This window comes from Protopterus annectens, chromosome 4.part0 (genome assembly GCF_019279795.1).
Source record: "Protopterus annectens isolate FY-2018-M chromosome 4.part0, PAN1.0, whole genome shotgun sequence".
In the NCBI taxonomy this organism is placed as follows: domain Eukaryota; kingdom Metazoa; phylum Chordata; order Ceratodontiformes; family Protopteridae; genus Protopterus; species Protopterus annectens.
In genome coordinates this window covers 586317561-586342661 of record NC_056733.1, presented here as the reverse complement: position 1 = coordinate 586342661, position 25101 = coordinate 586317561, and the positions used below count along the sequence as shown (strand labels likewise).

General features: G+C 41.0%; 1 protein-coding gene across 2 annotated transcripts in view; it reads left to right on the top strand.

The window, feature by feature from the left end:
• Positions 1–19674: 19674 nt before the first annotated feature.
• UNG (uracil DNA glycosylase) overlaps positions 19675–25101 on the top strand; it is a 129978-nt gene continuing 124551 nt past the window's right edge. The window contains exons 1-2 of one of the 2 annotated variants that reach the window (XM_044068519.1): positions 19675–19932; positions 20758–20967. In XM_044068519.1, coding sequence (XP_043924454.1) covers positions 19846–19932; positions 20758–20967 — 297 coding nt within the window. In that variant the 5' untranslated portion in view covers positions 19675–19845. Of the gene's footprint in view, positions 19933–20440; positions 20968–25101 lie in introns of those variants that run through there. The other variant, XM_044068518.1, reaches the window with a different exon arrangement.

Sequence of the window (25101 nt, the reverse complement as noted above, 5' to 3'; positions counted from 1 at the left end):
TAGCTGATTTTCCTTCAGTTCCTCTATATTTCTTTTTTTCCTGGCATCCAGGCAGTGCACTTCCTAGCCAGTTATGGAAATTTACCCAGAAATCCAGGTCCACTGGCTTTCTCTGCTAAGTTTCTGTTTTCACACTGTGAATGCTAGAATTAAGCTGCTACTCAATGTGCAGCCATCTTGGAACAATTATATCCTTGAATTTCAGAGTCCCTTATTTTCTTTTCCAATGGTTCTAAATATAAAGCAAATAGCAAAGAGGAAAGAGGGCACCCCTGCCTGGTTCTTCTATTCAGACATAAGTTATCAGAGTGAACCCTCCTACTTTAAGTTTTGCCTCTGATCCCTCATATATCCTCCAAATTAATAATATTATTGTATTAGATAATGCAAATGCTTCCATCATCCTGAATGCTTCTCTGCATTAACATCCTCCAATAATGGCAGTATTTTCTTACTCTGTTCCCTCTGGATCATCAGGTTGTCAAATGTTTGCCTCCCCTCCACAAAACCACACTCATCCACAGCTATCAATTTTGACAATACCCTTGCAATTCTTTTAGCTATTATAGACATAAACACTATAATCAAAGTTTAAATTTGAAATAGGCCTATACAAAGCTGGGTATGATGGGTCTTTACCATCTTAATGTATTACACGTACCACAACTGTCTTCTACAATGTTGGTGCTTCCTCTCCTTCTAAAATACTGTTAAACAAAATCTTCCAGCTCTTTATAACTTCCGTCCCTCCCAGCTTCCAAACTTCAACAGGAATACCATCTATTCCCAGAGACTTTCTTACAGATTGATTGTACATTGTGCATTTTTATCTCATCTCTTCTTAAGTGTTAATTGTTGAGCCTCATCTACCTCTAACCTTCGCATACTTAATCTTCCATAAATATTTCCATTTGTGTTCTTTCTTGATTTCCACACTTCTCTGCTTTACACAAATTTTCCTAAAATTTCCAAAATATCTCTAATACCTCTTCAGGACCTCTGGTTATTTTTCTTGTTATAGGCTGCCTATGTTTGATAACAACCCTTTCTATTTTCTGTTGCCTAAGTCATTATGATAAAAGATTTTGTGCTCTGGAGTTATCTAAACTCAGGCATATTGTCCAGATGCTTCATTATTTCCTCTTTAGCACTCTGCAGTTTTGCCTCTTCTTGTTCTGTGAGATTCCCCTTATTCTGCAGTACTTTAACATTTGTCAGCCTCTTTAAATAATTACTTTTAAATTATAACTTTTTTCTTTTATTTCTACCTTATTTTTAAACTCCACTTTTATTTTCTGTAGAAAATTATGTTTTCCCTATTAAATCTTTATTAATTTCCACTACCCATTCCTTAAATTCCTTTTTTAATTGATAAGTAGATAAGCACCAGTGTCTCATTTTTATTCTTTACCTTGCATTTCTATCTTCGGTGTTATTGATACATGATCTGAATTGATGTGTCATGTGAATGTGTGTCAAAGCTTTCAACAAATACACGTGTTCTTGTGAAGTAAATTCTGTCAGAGTTCCTTTTTCCCATTTTTGCACATAGGGTTGGGGTATCACTTCAACAATGACTATCATCTAGAGCCAAGGTTTACACTGCCGAATGGCTAGCCCTGCCTAGGTTGTTCTTCCACACTAGACACACCTACACAAATAATTTAGAGTGTCCAATTCACCTACGGGGACAGAGAGAGATGTTGAGAGATATTATATCATATACCTTATATTAATTCTTAACCAGTGTTTTTATGTTATATCTAATTTGTTACTATTTAAACTGCAGACATTTTGGTTTTAATTCTGAAAATTCTAAATGTTCTTAAAATGTTTCATAATAATTTGGTTCTTTTCTCCCCAGGCCTCTGCTGAAAATGGGATTCTACCCAGCCAGACTTTCCTGGTAATCAAATGTCAGTAAAAAAGTAAGTAAATAAATAAATGCATTTTGAATGTGGGAGGAAACTGGAGCATCTGGAGGAAACCCATGTGAGTGCAGGGTGGATATGCAGACTCCGCACAGAAGGCACACAGCCAAGAATTGAACTGGGGGGGCTCTTGCTGTGAGGCAACAGTGCTATCTGCTGCACCACCATGCCACGCCTCTTTCTGAACCAATTATTTTCATAAATTTCTTCGGAAATCTACCCTCTTTTTTATATTATCCCTTTTATGTACCAGAGATACATCCTTACTGTTGCAAATCAAGTTACAGACCCTACCTATAAGTGATATTCCCTGCTGAAAGCTGATTATCCCCAAATTTTCTCAAACTCATAATAACAGTTTTAGGTGGAATATAAATACATGCAACCATAATTCCCCTTCCTTGCCATTAGCCCCTTAGTACCATTATTATCTTATTTTTCCTCTGCTATCACAATCAGAGCTCTACTAACAATTAGTATAAGTATTCTCCTTTCCCTTTGCCCATGATACTCTTCTGAGTATCACTCTTGAAATGCTTTCTTCATCAAATTCAGAAGCTCATTTCTTTCCAAATATGCCTCCTGTAGTGATGCTATTTCCACTCTGCATTTCTGAATATAATTCAATATTCTTACCTTTTTTGTCTATACCTGTGAGGCCATTCATGGTCCAAAATAACATGTATAGTATTTCCCACATGTTACATATGACAGCTTTTTTTAAATATCTATTTCCATCTTGTGTGTTACATGCACCGACTAAAGTTTGACAGGTTGCTCTTTTATGCAGTTGTTTCTTGTTATCTTCATTTGAACCTATGTCACATTTTACAATACTTTTTAATGAAACCCCTAAAAAAATGCAGAATACCCCATAACCTAATAACTTAAACACAAAAACTATGTACATCTTCGAGTAATGAAGTTTAATGCTCCTGATAGGAATAATTGCTCCAAAATGACAACTTCACCCACACACTTTACCTAACTTAACATAAAGGTTATCCATGCTCAGGTGCATATTACACCCTGTGTTCCTATTTACACTAATTGCTGTCTGTTCTTGACTTATCTTTATTCTCCTCCCAGATGTGCAAAACAGCTTCTATGCTTTTAGAAAACATTAACTTTTAGCCTTAAAAATGCTCTGGGTTTTTATTGCCTGCCCTTGTAGTTAGCTTATCTCCATGGAAACATAAGAACAAAATGTACAGTTGCCCTCAGCTCCAGACTTCTCAACTCACACAGAACATTTATTTGCTAAAGGAAAACATTTTATTACATTCAGTATTCTCTCATTTACTTGCTTACATAAAAATATATATATATATATATATATATATATATATGTTCTACCTGACATAGTCGAAACCACACAACACCGACAACCACATCACCGACACCACATATTAGTCCATAAACACGAAACCACACATAACCGGCGGTACACAAACCACGAAACCCCATACACTGCACACCACAATAACAATTAAAAACAAAACACATCCCCATTCCACAAACCACACACACAACACAAGCACACCAAAATCCTTACAAGCCCACACTAAACCTTACCTAACCCTAAGGTCTCACTTAACCCACCCCTAACCCTAACTCACTTAACCCACCCTAACCCTAACCGGCGTTGGTGTTGTCATCCGTCGTGTCGGTCTTCTGCATTGTCGATGTTCTGCCACGTCAGGTAGAACCATATATATATATAGTTCCTATGAGTTCACCGACAGTTCAAAACATCGACACTCATCTTGACACCAAATCATCGACTGTTCATAACATCGACATTTCAGGTAGCGATCTTCCCCTTGCAGGACCCATGGTAGCACTTGTTTCTCTGTTACAATGCGTAAGGTTTACGTGACTCTTTACAATTTACCCTGACAGCGTTGTCCTTAACTTCGTAACAGAGAAACAAGTACTACCATGGGTCCTGCAAGGGGGAAGATCGCTTACCTGAAATATCGATGTTATGAACAGTCGATGATTTGGTGTCGAAGATGTGAGTGTCGATGTTTTGAACTGTCGGTGAACTCATAGGAACCCATATATATATATATATATATAAAACATATATATATATATATATATATATATATATATATATATATATATATATATATATATATATATATATATATATGTATTAGATTACCCAGTGGTTTTACTCTAGGCATTCAGCTATGCAAAAGTAAGAGAAAACATATCATCATGTACTATAATCTGTGCACTTTTACAGCCAATTCCTCACCTCAGCAATCCAAGATTACAACATATTAACTTAAGCATGTTTTGGTCCAGCCTTTCTTCACTTTTTACGTTGTTATGACTACATTTCTTAAAGCTAAAAAAGAAATGTACTTGTTTACCTTACTATCTTTATCACAAACAATAACTGAAAGTGCTTGACAGTATAACATGCAATTTATATCATGAAATGTTTTATACAGATACTGTTGAGAGCAAACATTGTTTTAGTGACAGTTGCTTTTTTCAAATTTATTGTCCTTCCAAACATTAATGACACAAAGGGGTATATGCTTTTCTGTCTCTCAGAAGTCAACAAAAGTACAGTCCTTCACTTTTTCTTGTAATTTCATATTTCAAACTGTGACTAATGCTTTATAATCTCATATTTATTCACTAATATCAATGTTGCTGGTCATCTTCCTGTTCATCTCCCAACCCTAGACCCTGTTGCAAGTCCAAAGTGCCCCCAATTATTTTAGTCAACTCCAGTGCTTTTTTCTGACTCTCCAGCACTTTCCTTTGGAAATTTTGAAAAGGTTTCAATGGCAAAGTTGGAAACGAGAAGCACAGCCTCCTTCTGTTTGATAGCTCACTTTTTGGTATAAAAACTTTTGTATTTCCTCCTTAGCTTGTCCTACATAAAAAAATACTTTGATCTTCCCAGAAAAGATATTCTAAAGACAGCTGGATACAATAATTTAAATCTCACACCCGCCTCTCAACATTCTCCAGTTGGTGGGATAAATTTGCTTCTCTTCTGCCTGGTGAACAGTGAGTAGTCATTTTCCACAAACAGTCTATTGTCTGTAGTTTGTAATACTTTTCCTTTCTGCCACAGTTTTGTCAGGATCAGCACTTCTGCTGACCTACCATTCTCCACTCCTCAGAAAATATTGCTACCTCATTCAATATACACTTCACACAAACCGTACTATCACTAGCTAGACAACACAACCCCCCTCCCCTCCACCCCTTCACCTAGTAATCTCCCCACTGCCTTCTCTTTTTCTCTTATTCCTACCTCCAACATAAAAAAACTTTTAACTAAACTTAAACCCACTAAACTAGCAGATGACAACCTCCCAAGTGAATACCTACAAATTGCAGCTGACGCCCTAGCCTACCCAGTCTCAATCTCGATTAACTGATCTCTATCAGAATGCTACGTCCCTTCACTATGGAAAATATCACACATCATTCCCCTCCACAAAGGCAGCCCCTCCACAGAACTCACCAATTACTGGTCCATAACAATTCTCTCTCCACTCTCCAAAATACTAGAGAGATGCATTCACTCTCAAGTCCTAGACTACCTACTTACTAATAACCTCCTTTCTAACAGTCAACATGATTTCCGGCCAAACCATAGTACTACCACTGCCTTGCTCTCTTTTACTAACACTATCCTTCAGCATAAAAACAATGGCTATCTCTCCTCTGCAACTTTCCTAGACCTATCTAAGGCATTTGACATGGTCCCATGCAAACAAGTCATCTCTGTTCTCAATAACCTATCCTTTTCTCAATCAGTCACCAACTGGTTTCAGAGCTACCTGACTGGCCGCCAGCAATCCATTTTATGGCAGTATGACATATCTCCCCAACTACCTGTCTCTATTGGTGTTCCACAAGGGTTTTATTTTCTGATCTAAGGGGACTATTTGGTTAGTACAAGGTCAGCAGTGAGGAGAGAGAGGGGCATGATGTGAGTTTGTATATTAATTTATGTACAGTAGTTAAGTGTAGGAAGTTGAGATAGACTGGTAGTTCTAGCCAGTTTCATTGCTGTAAAGAGGAGCAGTGGTGTGTTGAGGATCTATCATTTGTTGTGAATCTGGCAACCTTATTGTAACATGTATCTAGCCTGGTTTTGAGGGATGAGTGGATATCTGTAAGGATAGGGGCACCATATAGCAAGGATGGGAGTAGAAAGACTGAGGCTAGTGCCTTTTTTTGCACTATGGTTAAGGTAATAGTTGTGCCTGTAGAGGGTGCCTAGTTTCTGATGTGTTGTTTTGATATTGTTGAGAATGTGGAGGTCAAATCTAAGGTTTTCGTCAATGATGACTCCTAACAGTTTGGTGTTAGAGACAGTTTCGATGGTGGTATTATTCAGGGAGCAGATAGAGAATTCAGTCCTATTTAGGAGGGTTGTTTTTTTGGGAGTAATAAAATCAGTTTTGTCTTGTTTGGGTTGAGAGCAAGGTGGTTGTTTGACATCCAGTTTTCTGTGGATGTAAAGGCTTGTTGGGTTAGTAGTTGTAGCTCAGAAGGGGTTTTAGCAGTGCAGATGATTGTAGAGTCATCTGCATATTGGATCATGGTGCTATGAGTGAGGGAGCTATGGAAGTCATTTATAAATATATTGAACAACAGGGGGCCTAGTATGGAACCTTGGGGTACAGCTGTAGTGATGTTGAAGAAGGGAGAACAGGATTGTTGCCACTTTGTTGACTGATATCTGTCAGAGTGATAGTTTGAGAACCAGTTTAGGGTTGGAGGGGAGACACCTATGTTGTTGAGTTTAGAGAGCAGAAGGGAGTAAGATATGGTATTGAAGGCTTTTGAAAAGTCAAGAAAAAGAGTGGAGACGATTTGATTGGTATCATGTGCTCAATTTACAGTATCCAAAAAGGAAATGAGAGCTGTGTTTGTGCTATGGCCTGGCCTAAAGCCATGTTGGGTTGGGGAGAGAAGCTGGCGATTAACTAAGTGGTTAAGGAGTTGAGTACGCACACATTTTTCTAATATTTTAGAAATGGGAGAGAGGATAGCGATGGACTGGAAGTTGGAGATATCTGAATTTTTGCCGCTTTTATGGAGAGGAAGAATGTATGCTTTCTTCCAGATATTTGGGACATAGGATTCTTGAATGGACCTATTAATAAGTATACTAATGGGGTAGGCAATGGAGCTTGCGGATATTTTTAGGAATTCAGAGGGTAGGTTATCAGGAGCATTGGTGCAAGGTTTTAGTTTTAGAAGGAGTTTCATTATGGTGCATGTGGGAACAGGAGAGAAAGAAAAATTAGGTAGAGAGGAGGGACCTAAATTAGTGGGTAGTTGGTTTGGTGAGTTAGTGTTTGTAGGAGGAAAGGTGGTGGTCAACTTAGCTATGGTTTCAATGAAGTATGAGTTAGACAGGCTATATCGGGGGGTGTTTTATCAGGGTGTGGGCAAGGATTGGTGTTAGAGCCGGGGTGAATTAGGGAACTGATTGCTCCCCAGAATTTCTGAGGGTTTAGTCTGTGCTGGTTTTGAAGTCTATGGAGGTATTCTTTTTTGTTTTTAGTGCCTTGTTTTTTGGCCTGATTACATAGTTGTTTATATAGTGCAAGGTCAGATGGGTTATTATGCTTTTGCCAGGCTTTCCAAGTCTTGTCTCTAGTAGACATGATTTGCTTGGTGGATTTGGTAAGCCACATGGCATGATTAGACTTGCTTCTTTTTAGTTGGGGAGGGGCTACCCTGTCTAGGATTTTGAGAAATGTTGAATTGAAGGATTCTACTGCCTCATCGAGGGGGGTGGTTCTTAATGGTGCCCAGTTGGTATGTTGTAAAATTTCATTTAGGGTTTCTGGTGAGAAGTGGGATAGGTCTCTGGTTTGTTTTAGTTGGTGGTTATTTGTAGCTGAGGTAGTTTTACGTATAGCGAAGGCTGGTAAGTGGTCACTAATGCTATTTGATAAAGTTCCAGAGAAGGAGATCTTTTTGGGGTCAGATACTAGGATCCAATGTAAGATTGAGCCTTGGTTCTTTTTGCTATTGGGCCTGGTAATATCAGTGATTAGCAGGGTGTACCTAAATAAGTTGATGTTAGTTTGGGGGTTATTGTTAACGATATCTAACCAACTAATGTTAATGTCCCCTAGAATGATTGTTTCATTTTGGATATTTTTGCATGATCAGGCGAGAATTTCTTCTAGTATTGGAATATTGTTACCTGGGGGAATGTACAACACTATAATACAGAAGGTTTTGTAGTTATTTAGCTTTAGGAGGGACACTAAACGTTCTGCTGTGGAGAACTGTGGAATAGTTTTACTTTAAAACTTCAGCTTGGCCAGCTAAGAACTTGGTTATATTCAACTGGACGTATAAGAGAATTTAAGTACCTTTATCTGCACTTTTTTTTTTAAAAAAAATACAGTATTTAATTTGAGTGTTGAAGGAATTTTTAACTGAAGTTATTCTGCTCTTCAGTAACTTGAACTGAAGCTAGTGTTGGCTGAATTTTGTTATTTGCTAGTAATTAGAGGTGTGGGGGTAGCCACATTCTTTGATTTCCTGTCCTTGCATATTTAAACTGGTGCATGTGAAATAATTCCTGCTTTAAAACTTCAGCTTGGCCAGCAAAGAACTTGGTTCTATTCAACTGGATGTATAAGAGAATTTAAGTACCTTTATCTGCACTTTTTTTTTTTAAAAATACAGTATTTAATTTGAGTGTTGAAGGAATTTTTAACTGAAGTTATTCTGCTCTTCAGTAACTTGAACTGAAGCTAGTGTTGGCTGAATTTTGTTATTTGCTAGTAATTACAGGTGTGGGGGTAGCCACATTCTTTGATTTCCTGTCCTTGCATATTTAAACTGGTGCATGTGAAATAATTTCTGCTTTAAAACTTCAGCTTGGCCAGCAAAGAACTTGGTTATATTCAACTGGACGTATAAGAGAATTTAAGTACCTTTATCTGCACTTTTTTTTTTAAATACAGTATTTAATTTGAGTGTTGAAGGAATTTTAACTGAAGTTATTCTGCTCTTCAGTAACTTGAACTGAAGCTAGTGTTGGCTGAATTTTGTTATTTGCTAGTAATTAGAGGTGTGGGGTAGCCACATTCTTTGATTTCCTGTCCTTGCATATTTAAACTGGTGCATGTGAAATAATTCCTGCTTTAAAACTTCAGCTTGGCCAGCAAAGAACTTGGTTATATTCAACTGGACGTATAAGAGAATTTAAGTACCTTTATCTGCACTTTTTTTAAAAAAATACAGTATTTAATTTGAGTGTTCAAGGAATTTTTAACTGAAGTTATTCTGCTCTTCAGTAACTTGAACTGAAGCTAGTGTTGGCTGAATTTTGTTATTTGCTAGTAATTACAGGTGTGGGGGTAGCCACATTCTTTGATTTCCTGTCCTTGCATATTTAAACTGGTGCATGTGAAATAATTCCTGCTTTAAAACTTCAGCTTGGCCAGCTAAGAACTTGGTTATATTCAACTGGACGTATAAGAGAATTTAAGTACCTTTATCTGCACTTTTTTTTTAAAAAAATACAGTATTTAATTTGAGTGTTGAAGGAATTTTTAACTGAAGTTATTCTGCTCTTCAGTAACTTGAACTGAAGCTAGTGTTGGCTGAATTTTGTTATTTGCTAGTAATTACAGGTGTGGGGGTAGCCACATTATTTGATTTCCTGTCCTTGCATATTTAAACTGGTGCATGTGAAATAATTCCTGCTTTAAAACTTCAGCTTGGCCAGCTAAGAACTTGGTTATATTCAACTGGACGTATAAGAGAATTTAAGTACCTTTATCTGCACTTTTTTTTAAAAAAAATACAGTATTTAATTTGTGTTGAAGGAATTTTTAACTGAAGTTATTCTGCTCTTCAGTAACTTGAACTGAAGCTAGTGTTGGCTGAATTTTGTTATTTGCTAGTAATTACAGGTGTGGGGGTAGCCACATTTTTGATTTCCTGTCCTTGCATATTTAAACTGGTGCATGTGAAATAATTCCTGCTTTAAAACTTCAGCTTGGCCAGCAAAGAACTTGGTTATATTCAACTGGACGTATAAGAGAATTTAAGTACCTTTATCTGCACTTTTTTTTAAAAAATACAGTATTTAATTTGAGTGTTGAAGGAATTTTTAACTGAAGTTATTCTGCTCTTCAGTAACTTGAACTGAAGCTAGTGTTGGCTGAATTTTGTTATTTGCTAGTAATTACAGGTGTGGGGTAGCCACATTCTTTGATTTCCTGTCCTTGCATATTTAAACTGGTGCATGTGAAATAATTCCTGCTTTAAAACTTCAGCTTGGCCAGCTAAGAACTTGGTTATATTCAACTGGACGTATAAGAGAATTTAAGTACCTTTATCTGCACTTTTTTTAAAAATACAGTATTTAATTTGAGTGTTGAAGGAATTTTTAACTGAAGTTATTCTGCTCTTCAGTAACTTGAACTGAAGCTAGTGTTGGCTGAATTTTGTTATTTGCTAGTAATTACAGGTGTGGGGGTAGCCACATTCTTTGATTTCCTGTCCTTGCATATTTAAACTGGTGCATGTGAAATAATTCCTGCTTTAAAACTTCAGCTTGGCCAGCAAAGAACTTGGTTATATTCAACTGGACGTATAAGAGAATTTAAGTACCTTTATCTGCACTTTTTTTTAAAAAATACAGTATTTAATTTGAGTGTTGAAGGAATTTTTAACTGAAGTTATTCTGCTCTTCAGTAACTTGAACTGAAGCTAGTGTTGGCTGAATTTTGTTATTTGCTAGTAATTACAGGTGTGGGGTAGCCACATTCTTTGATTTCCTGTCCTTGCATATTTAAACTGGTGCATGTGAAATAATTCCTGCTTTAAAACTTCAGCTTGGCCAGCTAAGAACTTGGTTATATTCAACTGGACGTATAAGAGAATTTAAGTACCTTTATCTGCACTTTTTTTTTAAAAATACAGTATTTAATTTGAGTGTTGAAGGAATTTTTAACTGAAGTTATTCTGCTCTTCAGTAACTTGAACTGAAGCTAGTGTTGGCTGAATTTTGTTATTTGCTAGTAATTACAGGTGTGGGGGTAGCCACATTCTTTGATTTCCTGTCCTTGCATATTTAAACTGGTGCATGTGAAATAATTCCTGCTTTAAAACTTCAGCTTGGCCAGCTAAGAACTTGGTTATATTCAACTGGACGTATAAGAGAATTTAAGTACCTTTATCTGCACTTTCTTTTTTAAAAAATACAGTATTTAATTTGAGTGTTGAAGGAATTTTTAACTGAAGTTATTCTGCTCTTCAGTAACTTGAACTGAAGCTAGTGTTGGCTGAATTTTGTTATTTGCTAGTAATTACAGGTGTGGGGGTAGCCACATTCTTTGATTTCCTGTCCTTGCATATTTAAACTGGTGCATGTGAAATAATTCCTGCTTTAAAACTTCAGCTTGGCCAGCTAAGAACTTGGTTATATTCAACTGGACGTATAAGAGAATTTAAGTACCTTTATCTGCACTTTTTTTTTTAAAAAATACAGTATTTAATTTGAGTGTTGAAGGAATTTTTAACTGAAGTTATTCTGCTCTTCAGTTAATCCCACCCACCCGCCCTGTTTTTGTTTTGGTGTTAATCTTAGTGGCATTGAAACTGCCCGCCCCTCAGCCTGCCTCTGGGCCCATCTCATTTGCTCACTCAACTGAGTGCAGTGAGATCATATTCTGATTTCAGGCACTCCTACTGTGTACAAAGAGAGCATCTGGGAAATAGAAAAAAAAATTTAAGCTTATTTCCTGCCTTTCTTGTTAAGTGGTACAGACTATTTGTAGGCTTCTGAGCCTCCAAGCCCTTCTGTGTTTGAGGGAAGCCTTCTAGCTTGTTTTTTCTTAAAACTAGCCAGTTTTCTAGTTTCAGCACTCAAATCTGTTTCTTTGATCTCAGCACTTGTTCAGAAAAAAAAAATTTCATCTGCTTTTACTGTACTTGTGTTTTACCTACTTCTTTTTACTTTTGCATCATCTTAAAATACTCAATTGTATTTATTACTGCTTGGTGTAACTCATTCTAAGCCTTTTGGTTTAAACACTTGGGCTTCGGACCAGTTAGTTGTTTTGCACTGAGAGGGTTTGTGGTCTGCACTGTTGTGGCAGAACAGGTAGCTTACATCCTTCTAGGTTGAGAACTGCTGATTGAGGGCTCAGTGTCTGTTATTCTAAAAGTGTATTAATTCTGGTTTAAGCACTTGGGCTTTCAAGCCAGTTATTTTACATTAAGAGGGTTCGTGGTCTGCACTCTTGTGGGAGGAGAGGCTGGACTCTGCCCTTCTGAGCTGGGAATTTCTGGTTAAAGGCTTATAGTGCATGCATATCTGAACTGTTTCTTACTGAAGTTGGTGCGCCTTGTTTGCTGTGGCATAGACTGGATTCGGGCCTGCTGGATCTAGCTTTGTTTGTGTAACTTGAGCACTAATCCAGACATTCTCTAAAGTATTCAATGGTATTTATTACTGCTTGGTTGTAACTTGATTAAAGTGTAGCTATCATTCAAGTCTTTTGGATTAAGCACTTGGGCTTCAGACCAGTTGTTTTACATTAGGAAGGTTTGTGGCAAGCACTGTGGTGGCAGGACAGGTAGCTTTCATCCTTCTAAGTTGGGAACTGCTGATTGAGAGCCCAGTGTCCAAGTGTATTAGTTCTGGTTTAGGCACTTGGGCTTCAGGCCAGTTATTTTACATTAAGAAGGTTCGTGGTCTGCACTCTTGTGGGAGAAGAGGCTGGACTCTGCCCTTCTGAGCTGGGAATTTCTGGTTAAAGGTTTATAGTGCCTGAATATTTGAACTGTATTTTACTGAAATTGGTTCACCTTGTTTGCTCTAGCATAGACTAGATCCAGGCCTGCTGAATCTAGCTTTGTTTATATGCTTGTTGTTTGTTTGCTTGTTATTTCCCTGGAAGCTAATTCCACCTAATACACAACTTCTCAGCACTTCTGTGGATCACTAGTGATATCTGCATTGCTTACTGTACTTATTTCCTTGTTTCACTTGAAAGAAAGTTACTGTTTGTCGTTTTTGCATTTAGTTACTTGTAACACATTGCACTCAAGTTACCTGGCACTTGCTCACTAAAGCAATTATATAAGTCAGCACTAAAATTAAAAGCACTACACCCTCACTCCCCACTGGCCCTTGTTTTCAATTAAGGAATTCCCAATATTATTCTAGCATGTCCAAAGGTCAGTTGTCAATCTTCTCTCCGGTCCAGCTGGTGAATCTGGGAATCTTGAGGCAATGTTATAACTGCCTCATGTACACAGACAACCCTCTCCTCCTCCCACATAACACAAATACTTATGTAGAGATGCAGCTATTTAGCCAAACTGGAGGCTGAGCTCTCTCAACTCAGGACTGGCAAGACCAGACAGGAGGAGAAGGCAACTACACACACCACAAAACCAGCCTCACATAATGCTACCACTCCACTGAATCAAACACATAAACACACAAAGACATACTCGGAGGCTCTGAGTAAAATTTACCTAAACAGCAGAGGCCTCCAAAGCAGACACCCAAACAACTGCTACCTCAAGACACCCCACAAGCAACACATAAACCACAAAAGCAGTGTGCAAAGCAGTCACAGCCCTTAAGGCCAAATACAACACCAAACATACTTGTCATAGGTGACTCCATAGTCAGACACACTGACGTCCCACTCACCAGGCTGAACAAGGAGTGGGTCACAGTAAGCTGCCTATCGGGCGCTAGAATCCGCCACATAACACAAGCACTCGGGTCACTCCACGGCAAGTACAAATATGACACAGTCATTGTCCATGCTGGTGTGAACGACCTGAGACGTACCTCCCTGGACTACATGAAAAGAGACATAGAGGAGCTCTCTGATTATGTAGCCCAGGCAGGTATGACCCTAACCCTGAGCAGTATCCTTCCTTCACCAAGAATGATGCCACAATATAGAGACAAGATGATCAGCTTTAACAATTGGCTTAATGTCTGGTGTCATTCAAAGGGGATCCAGTGTCTGTCTGCCTGGGATGACATGCTTGACAAGCCACGCTGCTTCAAGGGACGGCTTGCACCTGTCACCCTGGGATTCCGGATATTGGCTAAGGCTCTTGCCACCCCCATAGTGCCTTTTTTAGGCAAGGCTCAAATTCTAAACCTACCACCCTAGAAAACAAAAATGGGAAGAAACTGAGGGTAATGCTGCTCAATGCCAGAAGTCTAAATCTCAAAATGCACGCACTCGAGGCCCTTCTCAGTATGGAGAACATCGATGTCTGTGCTGTAACTGAAACCTGGTTCAAGGCTCCTGAGAGCACCCTGGCACTATTAGGTTTTACCTCATATCATGCGTTCCAGCCCCAAAACCCGGACCACACCACAAAAGGAGGGGGTGTATCCATATTCATAAAGGATACCCACACCTCCAGGTTGGTGGCAACGCACGAAGCTTCAGAAACCATCCAGGTGCAACTAACCATAGTCAAAACTGCTCTACAAATTGTAGCATGCTACAGGCCACCCTCTCAAACTCAGGAACCCCACACAGCCTTCCTGAAGACACTGGAGGGTATAAATGTATCTCCACTGGAGGGTATAAATGTATCTCCAAACACCATCATATTGGGTGACTTCAACTACCCGAATATAGACTGGGAACATTACTCAAGCCCTAACTTTCTAGCCCAACGGTTCCTGGAGTTCATAAATTCAAATGCCATGGAACAGCTAGTCACTGTTCCCACAAGAGGAGAAAATATACTAGATCTCATTGTCACAAACATGGGGACAAAATGCTCCACACCGGAAGTATATCCCTCATTGGTGAGATCTGATCATAAACTAATCTCACTGGAAATCCACATCCCGCCCCCACCCCAAACAAAAATGACCATAGTGAAGAACTTCTCTAAAGCAAACTTCACACTACTCAAGACTGGTGTGGTATCCTTCAAGGCCCCTGAGCCAGTGGAAACCACAACCCAAGCTGCGGAAGCCCTTACAAATGCCTTCTATGAACACCTCCAGGACTGCATGGATCAGGCAATCCCAAATAAAACCAATACTCTTTCCACAAAGGGCAAACGTCCAGTCTGGTGGACCCCAGCCATTAACAAACTTTACAATAAGAGGAGAAAGCTATTACATGATAGAACAAAATCCATAAAAGGGAAGTCACCCCTGATCATTATTAGTAAAAAATACGAGCACTCATAAAATCAACTAAGGCCAATTTTGAGAGAAAAATTGCCATGGATTCAAAGGACAATCATAAGGCCTTTTTCAGCTATGTTAGGAACCTGGGTGGAAACTCCCAGATATGCTCAGAATTAGTCCAAAATGATACAAAATCACTGAACCCACAGACATTGCCAACATACTGGCAGACAGGTTCAGTGCAAACTTCACCCCTCTCCCCTAAAGGAGAGATAACTATCCCAGCCGAGTGTAGCCTCCCGGACATCTCAAATGCGCAGGTGAAAGCTGCTCTCTCTAAAGCTAAAAACACAGCATCAATGGGACCGGATGGTGTCCCGGCTGTGTGCTACACGAGCTAAATGAGGAATTAAACCCGCACATAAGGCAGCTGTTTAATCTCAGCCTTACCACAGGATACGTGCCCAAGGAGTGGCGATGGCAACTGTTGTCCCACTCCACAAAGGCGCCTCACGGACCCTGGTAATTACCCCCATAAGCTTAACAAGTCTAGTCTGCAAAGCTATGGAGAGGATCATAATGGAGCTCATAAACAAAGATATAGGGGACTTGCAGACATTGGACCCGACCCAGTTTGGCTTTGTCAAGGGAAGATCATGCCTTTTGAACTTGGTCGACTTCTTCGAAACAGTCACCAAGGCCATTGATGAGGGAAAGGCAGTCCATACAGCCTACCTTGACCTTGCAAAGGCTTTCGACACAATACCCCACTCGGGTATTGTAGGAAAACTTACCAGCTTAAATGTAAACCCATATGTCACAAGATGGGTTGTAAACTGGCTTAAGGACAGAACCCACAGGGTTAGAGTTGCTGGCGCTGTGTCAGACTCCAAGCCCATCACAAGTGGTGTCCCACAGGGCTCGGTCCTTGGCCCCCTATTGTTTGGCATCTACTTCTCAGAAATGCAGGCCAACATGGGAGGACTTTGGCTGACAAAGTTTGCAGACGACTGCAAACTGGGCGCCATAGTGGAAAGTGCATCGGACACGGATATCCTTCAGAAGGGACTCACGGAAACAGATAGCTGGTGCCAGAGCCATGGCCTGAAGTTAAACACCAAAAATGTATAGTCATACCCTTCGGGAAAAACAAGGTAACCCCAAGCTACCATATAGGTGGCAATCCACTAAGCACAGAAGGGGTTATCAGGGACCTGGGGACCCAGGTTGACAGTGGCCTTTCTTTTGACACTCACATTGCTAAAGTGGTTAGAAAGACCTTCTACATTGCCCACCTGATCATGAAGGGATTCACATCCAGATCTAGTGAGGTCATTGTTCCCCTGTACTCTTCACTTATCAGACCAATGATCGAGTACAATGCCCCATTCGGGATGTATCTCACCCGACATCTGCAGCAATTGGAGAGACCCCAAAGTTCCGCACCAAAAGGATAAAGGGACTCCAAAATCTGTCATATGCTGCCAGATTGAAGAAACTCCAGCTCTATTCAGTCGCATACGGCCTGCTCAGAGGTGACATGTGCCTGACATACAAGGCCATGTCCAACCCGGAATTAATGGACATGCTCCACCTCAAAAATCCAAATCCACCAAAACCACTAGAGCAAGCGACTTAAACCTTAGCACGGATATAAATAGGACGTGCTGGAGGGATAGATTTATCACTCAGAGACTCCTTATGCTGTGGAATAAAATCCCGGTCCATGTGAGGCAGAGCACCTCGCTGACTCTGTTCAAGAGAAATCTAGACCTGTGGATGGGAGATCGTAGGTTTACCCCGGGAATCATCTCTGTGTCACTGCTGGACAGAGGCACAACAAACTAATGGGCACAGTATTTTTTCATATAAGGGGTGGCGTAAGCCACAAAAATTTGGGCTAGGCTTATAAATGCCTTAGGGCAGATAGCCTAGTATAAACCTATGAACCTATGAACCTATGAAAGGAACTATGGTGTAGGTACTTGGGTATAATAGAGCAATGCCGCCACCTTTTCTATGAGGCCTGTCGTATCTATCGCATGTATCGCTTGGGGGTAGGAATTCAGTGGTGTTGATATGTGGTTTAAGCCAGGTCTCAGTTATGGCAGTGAAGTCGGGCCTATTTTGATGTAACTATGCATGGAAATGGGGGGTTTTGTTTTTGATGCTTTGTAGAATGATGGTAGTAAAATTCAAGGACTTTTTTGATGTGGGGTTGGTTGTGAGGGGCAGATTGTGGGCCTGGGTTTGGCTGTATGTCACCACATTTTATTAAGTTAGAATGGGTGGTCTGGTTTGTAGAGAGAAGTTGTTTTTTGGTTTTGTGATAGTAGTTTAGTTTGGAGGTAGTGTATTGGTGTTTATGTAGAGGAAGGACTTTTACTCTAGCATGTAGAATTATGTCTGAGGTATATAAGGTACAGCCTATTTTGGAATAGCTTGGGAAAGACTGAAAAAGTGTGGATATTGTGAATGTTGGTTTGAAAGGTATATGAGTGGTATGATTGGCTGTAAGGTGGAAATATACATGGAGTTGTAGGGAGATAGTAAGGATAAAGATGTTAAGAGTGTAGAGGCATTGAGTCAGGGTGGTATTGATGAAATAAGAGAGAGAGTTGGGGTGTGGAAGCTGTAGAAGTGGGGATGGGTGGAGTTGGGTGAACCAGTTGGAAGTTTTGATTGAAGGGGGTGGGTTATGGTTGGGTGAGCCAGTTGGAGGTTTAGATTGAAGGGGATAGGGTCTGGTTAGGTATAAGTTCAATGAGAGTGGGGGTAGGTGGGGGAGTGGAGTGAGCCAGAGTGTAGCGAGGGCGAATGGAGTGGGTTAGGCCGAGACCGGCAAGATCCATATTGTACAAAAAATATCTATAAGCTTTAAAATTAAAGCAGGACTGAGATATTTCTTTTCTGTTCTTTTTCAGCAATTTGTAGATTTATTTGAGCCTTTGGAGGCTCAAGAGAGCATAGTAAGGTAGGGAAATGGGGTTTCTATGGACATGGATTGATAAGCTGGGGAAATTAAATAGGGGAGGGCTGGCAGGATGTGACCCGGTAAGCTATGCTTGCCACTAGTCATTCAAGTGGAACATATGCTGTACATTGGATACATACACTTTTAAAAATAGAGCTGGAATAGTTATATGCAGGGCACTCTTTCTTTCTTAGAGGAAAATTAGTGTGGCATTGACCAGGTAGGGCTGTATCTTCAGACTTGGGGGGCACTTAATAATTTGTAAATATCACAATTACTTGTGGAAAATATGATGTACATTAGATAATACACTTTTAAAAATAGAGCTGGAATAAAGTTATATGCATGGCGCTCTTTCTTTTTTAGAAGAAAATTAGCGTGATGTTGGCCAGGTATGGCTGTATCTTCAGACTTAGGGGGCACTTAATTTGTAAATATCACACTTACTTGTAAGGTCACAGAAATGTAGTACAACTCAAAAATTTGTGCACAGCGGTACAATGCGTAGGTAAAATAACAGTTAAGTACAATTTTCAAAATTGAGAATATCACTATGTAGCAAGCCCGAATAACAAGAAAAAGATGTAATGGATTATTGCACAGTGGCGCATTTTCTCGATTTCTGAATAGCTTTTTAAAGCTTCTTCCTTTATGCCTCCTCACTCCTCATCACAACCCTTTCAAAGGCAACCATTGGTATACGTGCCTGCTGTGGGATTGTGCATACCTCTGAGATTTGATTGTGACGAAAATTTAAGTAATTAACACACAATGCCCATCTACTCACACAACCTATAGCAATCTTCTGGACTCACATCTGAGCAGGACTTGTTTTAAAATTGGTGTGGTTGAAGACAAAGGCCAGCACTAAGTCCCTATCAAAATCCATTTATACAGTCTGTGGTGGGGTGCGGGGGGCTCCAGACCCCTGGAATCTAAAAGTGTCTGAATCTTCTGTGATGTATTTTAGGTCTTACCGTTGAAATATAATTACTTATCAACTGCATTTTTAACCACTACACAGAAGAGTTATTACTCATCTAGTTTATTAAGTACACTAGATTGCTGTACTAGCTTTAGTTAGTTTAATAACCATGTTACCATAGCTCATAACCTTCCTTCTCTAAAATGAGGAACACTAGTCTTCATAATGTAGAACAAATGGGCAAAATGTGGAACATTTACTAATGGCTTACTAGCAACTTCAGCTAGGAAGGTCATAGGATGGTTAAACTATGCTGGTTTTACATATAAAGAATATATTTTAATAAATTAATATGATTTATTTCTATTTACCATGGATTTCACTTAAAAAATTCCCAACACTGAATGTGTTACAGACCCTTTCAATGTGGAAGTTCGGGGAAAATGAACTTTTTAAGACCCCAAATGAGGTACGTTCCTCATAATGAGCTACACTTGAGAGGCATGCTTACAAAAAAGCAAAATAAAATAACTTGTTGTGACTGGGGGACACCCAGCAACTGCAGAGTTTTCTGGTGCCTAAAGCCCGCTAGGTATACCACGGCAACACTCTATAAGCTAACAACAGCTGCGCAAGTAAATATCAACCGCAACAATATAGCGGTAATAAAGTAAGAGATTGGTCATTATTTCCACGGGAATCTGTGGTTTGTGTTGGTTGTCCGACGCCTGCGCAATTTGTAAGATATCTGGCGCGAAAAAATTCCCGTGGATTGTACAGCAAGCGCAGTCAGACAGCAGTGTTAACAGTGTAACTTGGCAAAATATCTCAAAAATACAAATCGGAGGACTCCAGGATGATAGGACAGAAAACAATCAATTCGTTTTTCAGCCCAGTTTCGAAGAAAAGAGTTTTAAATGAAAAAACGGACGAGAATACAGAGGTAAGGCGAATGAGAACCAAACAGATGCTTTCGCGTGTGAAGATAGGAGACTGAAATAAGGTTCAGCTTGCTAGAAATCATGACTAGTTAATCTTGCTTATCATTTTACTAAGAATCACAGTTGAATGGAAATCGACGAGAGTACGGGGGGGGGGGGTAAAATGTTAAGTTTATCTTTCCGATTACTTTTGCCTCAGGGTTGATGAGTAAAGCCGAATTTGCCTTCTTTGAAGACGCAAGTCTGCGACGTTACTTATTTCTCGCTTTACTTTTACGCAGTATATTGCATTAAGTAAACCTACTGTCCCACGTGTAATACATTTTTCTCAGATAAATTCCTAGAGTAAAAACCATAGAAAGTTCATCTTGTTACTACTGTTTGTGGGTGTGAATGTGGGCGTGTCTGATTGTGTAAGGAATGTGCTATTTGCTGATTTTAATACCGGAGGTGGTTGTTTAATTAGCTGTAGTCGTGGTCAGGGCAAATGTGGGAAGTTCCCTTGTCTCTGATTAGCTACGTGACGTTACTGGAGGCGTGGCTATTGTACCACATGGTAGTAAACAGTGGAATGAGACAGTAGAAAGGTTTATTAATTCTTAGAATTAATAAGCACTTTATTTTATTAGGCTGGTAATATCCATAGCCTTAGGCATAAATTGCACTGACATTTGTCGATACTGGTAAATGGAATGTCGCTTTCTGTAATATTTCGGTGCAGTGTTGCCACACAGGTTTGGCCTGGTGGCAGTTTCCCAGCTGCTTCATTTTCTGCATGCAGTTTGCAGTCTGTTCTATTTAAGACTTACTTTTGCTTTAATGCTCAGTTGACACCTGTGAAGAGGGCACGATGCATCGAGGAAGATACCGTGCCGAAAGTGGCATCGCCACCTTTGAGCCCCGATCAGATGGAGCGGATCCGAAAAAACAAAGAGGCAGCTCTACAGCGTTTAGCTTCTCGTAATATTCCTGAAGGTTTGGGAGACAGTTGGCGAAAAGAGCTGATGGGCGAGTTCTCAAAACCTTATTTTATTCAGGTAAGTGTGGCACCACAGCTTTATCTTAACTTAGGGTTGCCACCTTTTCAAATGCCCAAAGAGGGACATTTTTGGTACAACACGTCAGATTTTGCAAGGTGAAACATACCCACGGCCAATACAAAGGACAGAGCTTCACTTTTTTGCCTAAATAAAAGCTTATTCTTGTAGCATTTTGGTTGCTTATTCTGTTTTTTTCTAACATTTAGGTGTTCTAGATGCAGAATAACTGTCCCTCGCAAAGTGGAACAGGTGGTAAACCTATATTGACTGTGTTTGTAAACTTTTCTCCACCCACTTTTAGTTCTGCATTGTAGAATTATTTCTGGGTTTACTTCAGTTCAGAAGTAAGAACATTGAGGGGTAATCTCCAAGTGTAATACCTCGCAGGTTACGCAGTAGCAAATCCCGTCTCCAGCCACACGGACCCCGCACCCGCATGAATATTAATTTTGGCTCGGGCAGTCAGAAAAACAATTAGTTATGTATTCACCATAAAGTCAGATGTATGTGGTCCATCTCGCCTACATTCTTAACTGATGGGTTCGGAGCCGAGAATCTGCTTCTACTCTGCCGCTATTTACTAGCTCGAAGTCTCTGGCTGGGCTAGCCCTAAGTATCCCAAGATGCACCATGCCCAAACCCCCAGATCTTGTTTGCCAACAATATAACAGAGTGACATACACAACCACCTAGAAATAACACAAGCAGGAAGAGAGAAAAAATAACATCCTCAGAATGGTCTAAGAACATAATCTCGAAGTCCAACAGGTCGGGGGACGGTGGGCGGGTACGTAAGAATGTAGGCGAGATGGACCACATACATCTGACGTTATGGTGAGTACATTACTAATTGATGTAATGTGGTCCTATCTCGCCACATTCTTAACTGATGGGACAGCGTCCCTAGCACCTACATTCTACCTGCATTCTGGGAGGCTCACTGACAATACTCCTGAGCATCGTGGAACCAAAGGAAGCCCGGTCTCTAGACACCACATCAAGCTTGTAATGATAAACAAAGGTGTGCGGAGAGTACCAGGTGGCTGCAGCACAGATGTCATCCAAGGAGAGCCTAGCATGATAAGCTACTGATGCAGCCATAGCCCTGGTAGAATGAGCCTTAACTGGGAAAGGCAAATCTCTGCCTGCTAATGCGTAAATAAAGGAGATACAGTCCTTAATTAGCAATAGTATCAAATCTCTGCCTGCTAATGCGTAAATAAAGGAGATACAGTCCTTAATTAGCAATAGTATCTTTAGTCACAGGGCTACCATTCTTGTTCTCTGAAAAGGACACAAACAACTGATCCGATTTCCTGTGGGGTTGTGTCCTGTGCAAATAAAACCTTAGTTGTCTATGAATATCCAACTGGTGGAATTTGAATTCCGCTTCATTAGAAAAGTTTGGAAAGAAAACTGGTAACCCAATGGATTGGTGAAGACAAAGGGTAGAAGATACCTTAGGAAGGAAGGAGTGGTTGAGTCTCAAGGAAACCCTCTCCTTATGGAAGACCAAATAAGGGGGCTTTATGGAAAGGGCCTGAAGCTCTGATACCCTCTTGGCTGAAGTAATGGCGACCAGAAAGGCTGTCTTCCAAGACAAATATTTTAATTCACAAGTGTCAGCTGGTTCAGAGGGGGTAGAAGTTAAGGTTTGAAGCACCACGCTTAAATCCCAAGGTAAAACTGGTTGTGACAATGGCGGACGGAGTAACCAGGCTCCTTTCAGGAAGGCTTTACAGAGTTTATGGCCCGTAAGTGAAGGCTCATGTGAGACGTGAAAGTTAGAAATGGCCGGCAGCTGTACCTTAATAGTGGAAGTAGCGGAACCCTGTTTGAAGAGCATAACCAAAAAATCTAATACCGCCGACAAGGGGGCTGTGAAGGGATCTAGATTGTGTGCTTCAGCCCAGATAGCAAATCTTTTCCATTTGCTAGAGTATAGTTTTCTGGTAGATGACTTGTGGGAGGACGACAGAATATGCAACACCTCAGGTGAAAAGGAATGTAGTCTAACTAAGGATGGAAGTGGAGCAGCCAAGCTGTCAACCTGAGGGTTCGTAGGGATGGCTGGAACTGACCCGACTGATGAGTCAATAGTTCAGGTGCTGAACCAAACTTGACAAGGCCAGTATGGTGCGATAAGAATCATCTTGCTTCCCAAGGAAGTTACCTTCTGAATCACTCTTGATAATAGACGGAATGGAGGGAAGGCATAGAGCAGACCTGGGGCCAATCGTGGACTAGAGCGTTCCTGGGTGGCTCCCCCAGGGGGGGATCAGAGTGAAGTACCTGCTGCACTTGGCATTGAGGGGGCTGGCAAACAGGTCGCAGTAAGGCTGACCCCACCTGGAGAAGATCTGAGTTGCAACCCGGTTGTTCAAGGACCACTCGTGAGGCATCAGAATAGCTCTGCTTAGCCCTTTCTGCTATCACATTGGACTTCCCCGGAATGTGCATTGCTACTAGAAAGCGTTGGGAAGACACCGCCCAGTTCCACACTCTCATGGCTTCCCTGCAAAGGGGATAGGACCTGGTTCCACCCTGCTTGTTTAGGTACCACACGACTGACATGCTGTTGGAAAGAATAGCAATCGTCCCCTTGGGGAGAGAGCTCTGAAGTGCTTGCAACGCTAGAAGCATTGCTCTCATTTCAAGGACATTGATGTGCAAATGTACCTCGTGATCTTGCCATGTGCCTTGGACCGTTCTGCCCCGATAATGGCCACTCCAACCTATCTGGGAAGTGTCCGTGGTCACAGTGGCGGTAGGAGATAGGGGGGGTCAGAGGTCTCCCTGTGTCTAGATTGGATGACTGAAGCCACCAACGTAGGTCGGCATTGTTCCGTGATAAGAATGGGATAAGACGGAGGAAACTCCTGAAAGGACCACTGGACCGAGACCAGCCACTGGAGGATCTGCATATGTAGCCTGGCTAGCGGTACTAGCATGATGGTAGCCGCCATGGACCCTAGTAGTTGATTCTTTTTGTTGGAAGAAAGGCTGTCATTTGGACGGAGTCTAGCTCTGCGTCGATAAATGCAACACGCTGTGATGGCCGCAACACAGATTTTTCCCAGTTGAAGGTAATCCCTAGGTATTTGCCCAATTTGGTAGCCCTCGTGGCTCGAACGAGTAGATGCCTGGAGGGGGCAGTGAGAAGCCAGTCGTCCAGATAAGGAAAAACTTGGAATCCTTGACGTCTTAAAGTGAGCGGTCACCACTGCTAAGCATTTTGTAAACACCGTGGGGGCTGTGGTGAGACCAAAAGGCAGAGCACAAAACTGGCTCCCAGCCCGAAGCGTAGGTGACTCCTGGATGCCTTGTTTATCTTGATGTGGTAATAGGCATCCTTGAGATCAATGGAGCACATCAATACACCTTTTTCCAATAAGGGAAAAATGGACTGAAGAGTGACCATTCGGGACTTGGACTTTAGTACAAATCGGTTTAAACGGCTGAGGTCCAGAATGGGCCTCAGGTCCCCTGTCCTTTTTGGTACCAAAAATAATCTTGAGTAAGTTCCTGATCCGATCTGGTCTGAGGGGACTGGTTGGATGACTCCTTTTTTCAGCAGCTTCAAAACTTCTACTTCTTCTGCTTGATCCCTTTGAGTGGGTGGAATGTCTGGGATTTTTCTGGATAGGGGAGGGAGTGTAAGGAAGGGAATGGTGTAAACTCCGGTAATTATTCGGAGCACCCATTGATCCTGAATGATACTTTCCCAGGCTTGAGGAGGCCTCGAAAAACGGCCCCCGACTGGCTCCGGAGTAGCACAGTCGGGCAGTCTCTCAGGGACGTTGGTAGGAGGATCCACGAAACGATTCATGGTCTCCTGAGTTGCGGGGGCCTCCTCCGCCTCTAGGGCGGCGCCTCCCAGAGTTAATTTCCCCCCTCCTCTGCCCCTGGAGGGGGGGGTCACCATGATCGACAGGGAAAGACTTCTGAGATTTCCTGAACCACATCTTGCCTTCCCTCAGTGCCTTGGGATAAGACCTAGAGGGAGGCAAGAAACGGGCCCCTACAGCAGACAAAGTCTTGCCCTCCTGCTCACATCTGGTGAGAGTGTCTTTCACTTTGGGTCCAAAGAGGGAGGACCCATCGAAGGGGGCGTCCGTGAAGGAAGATTTG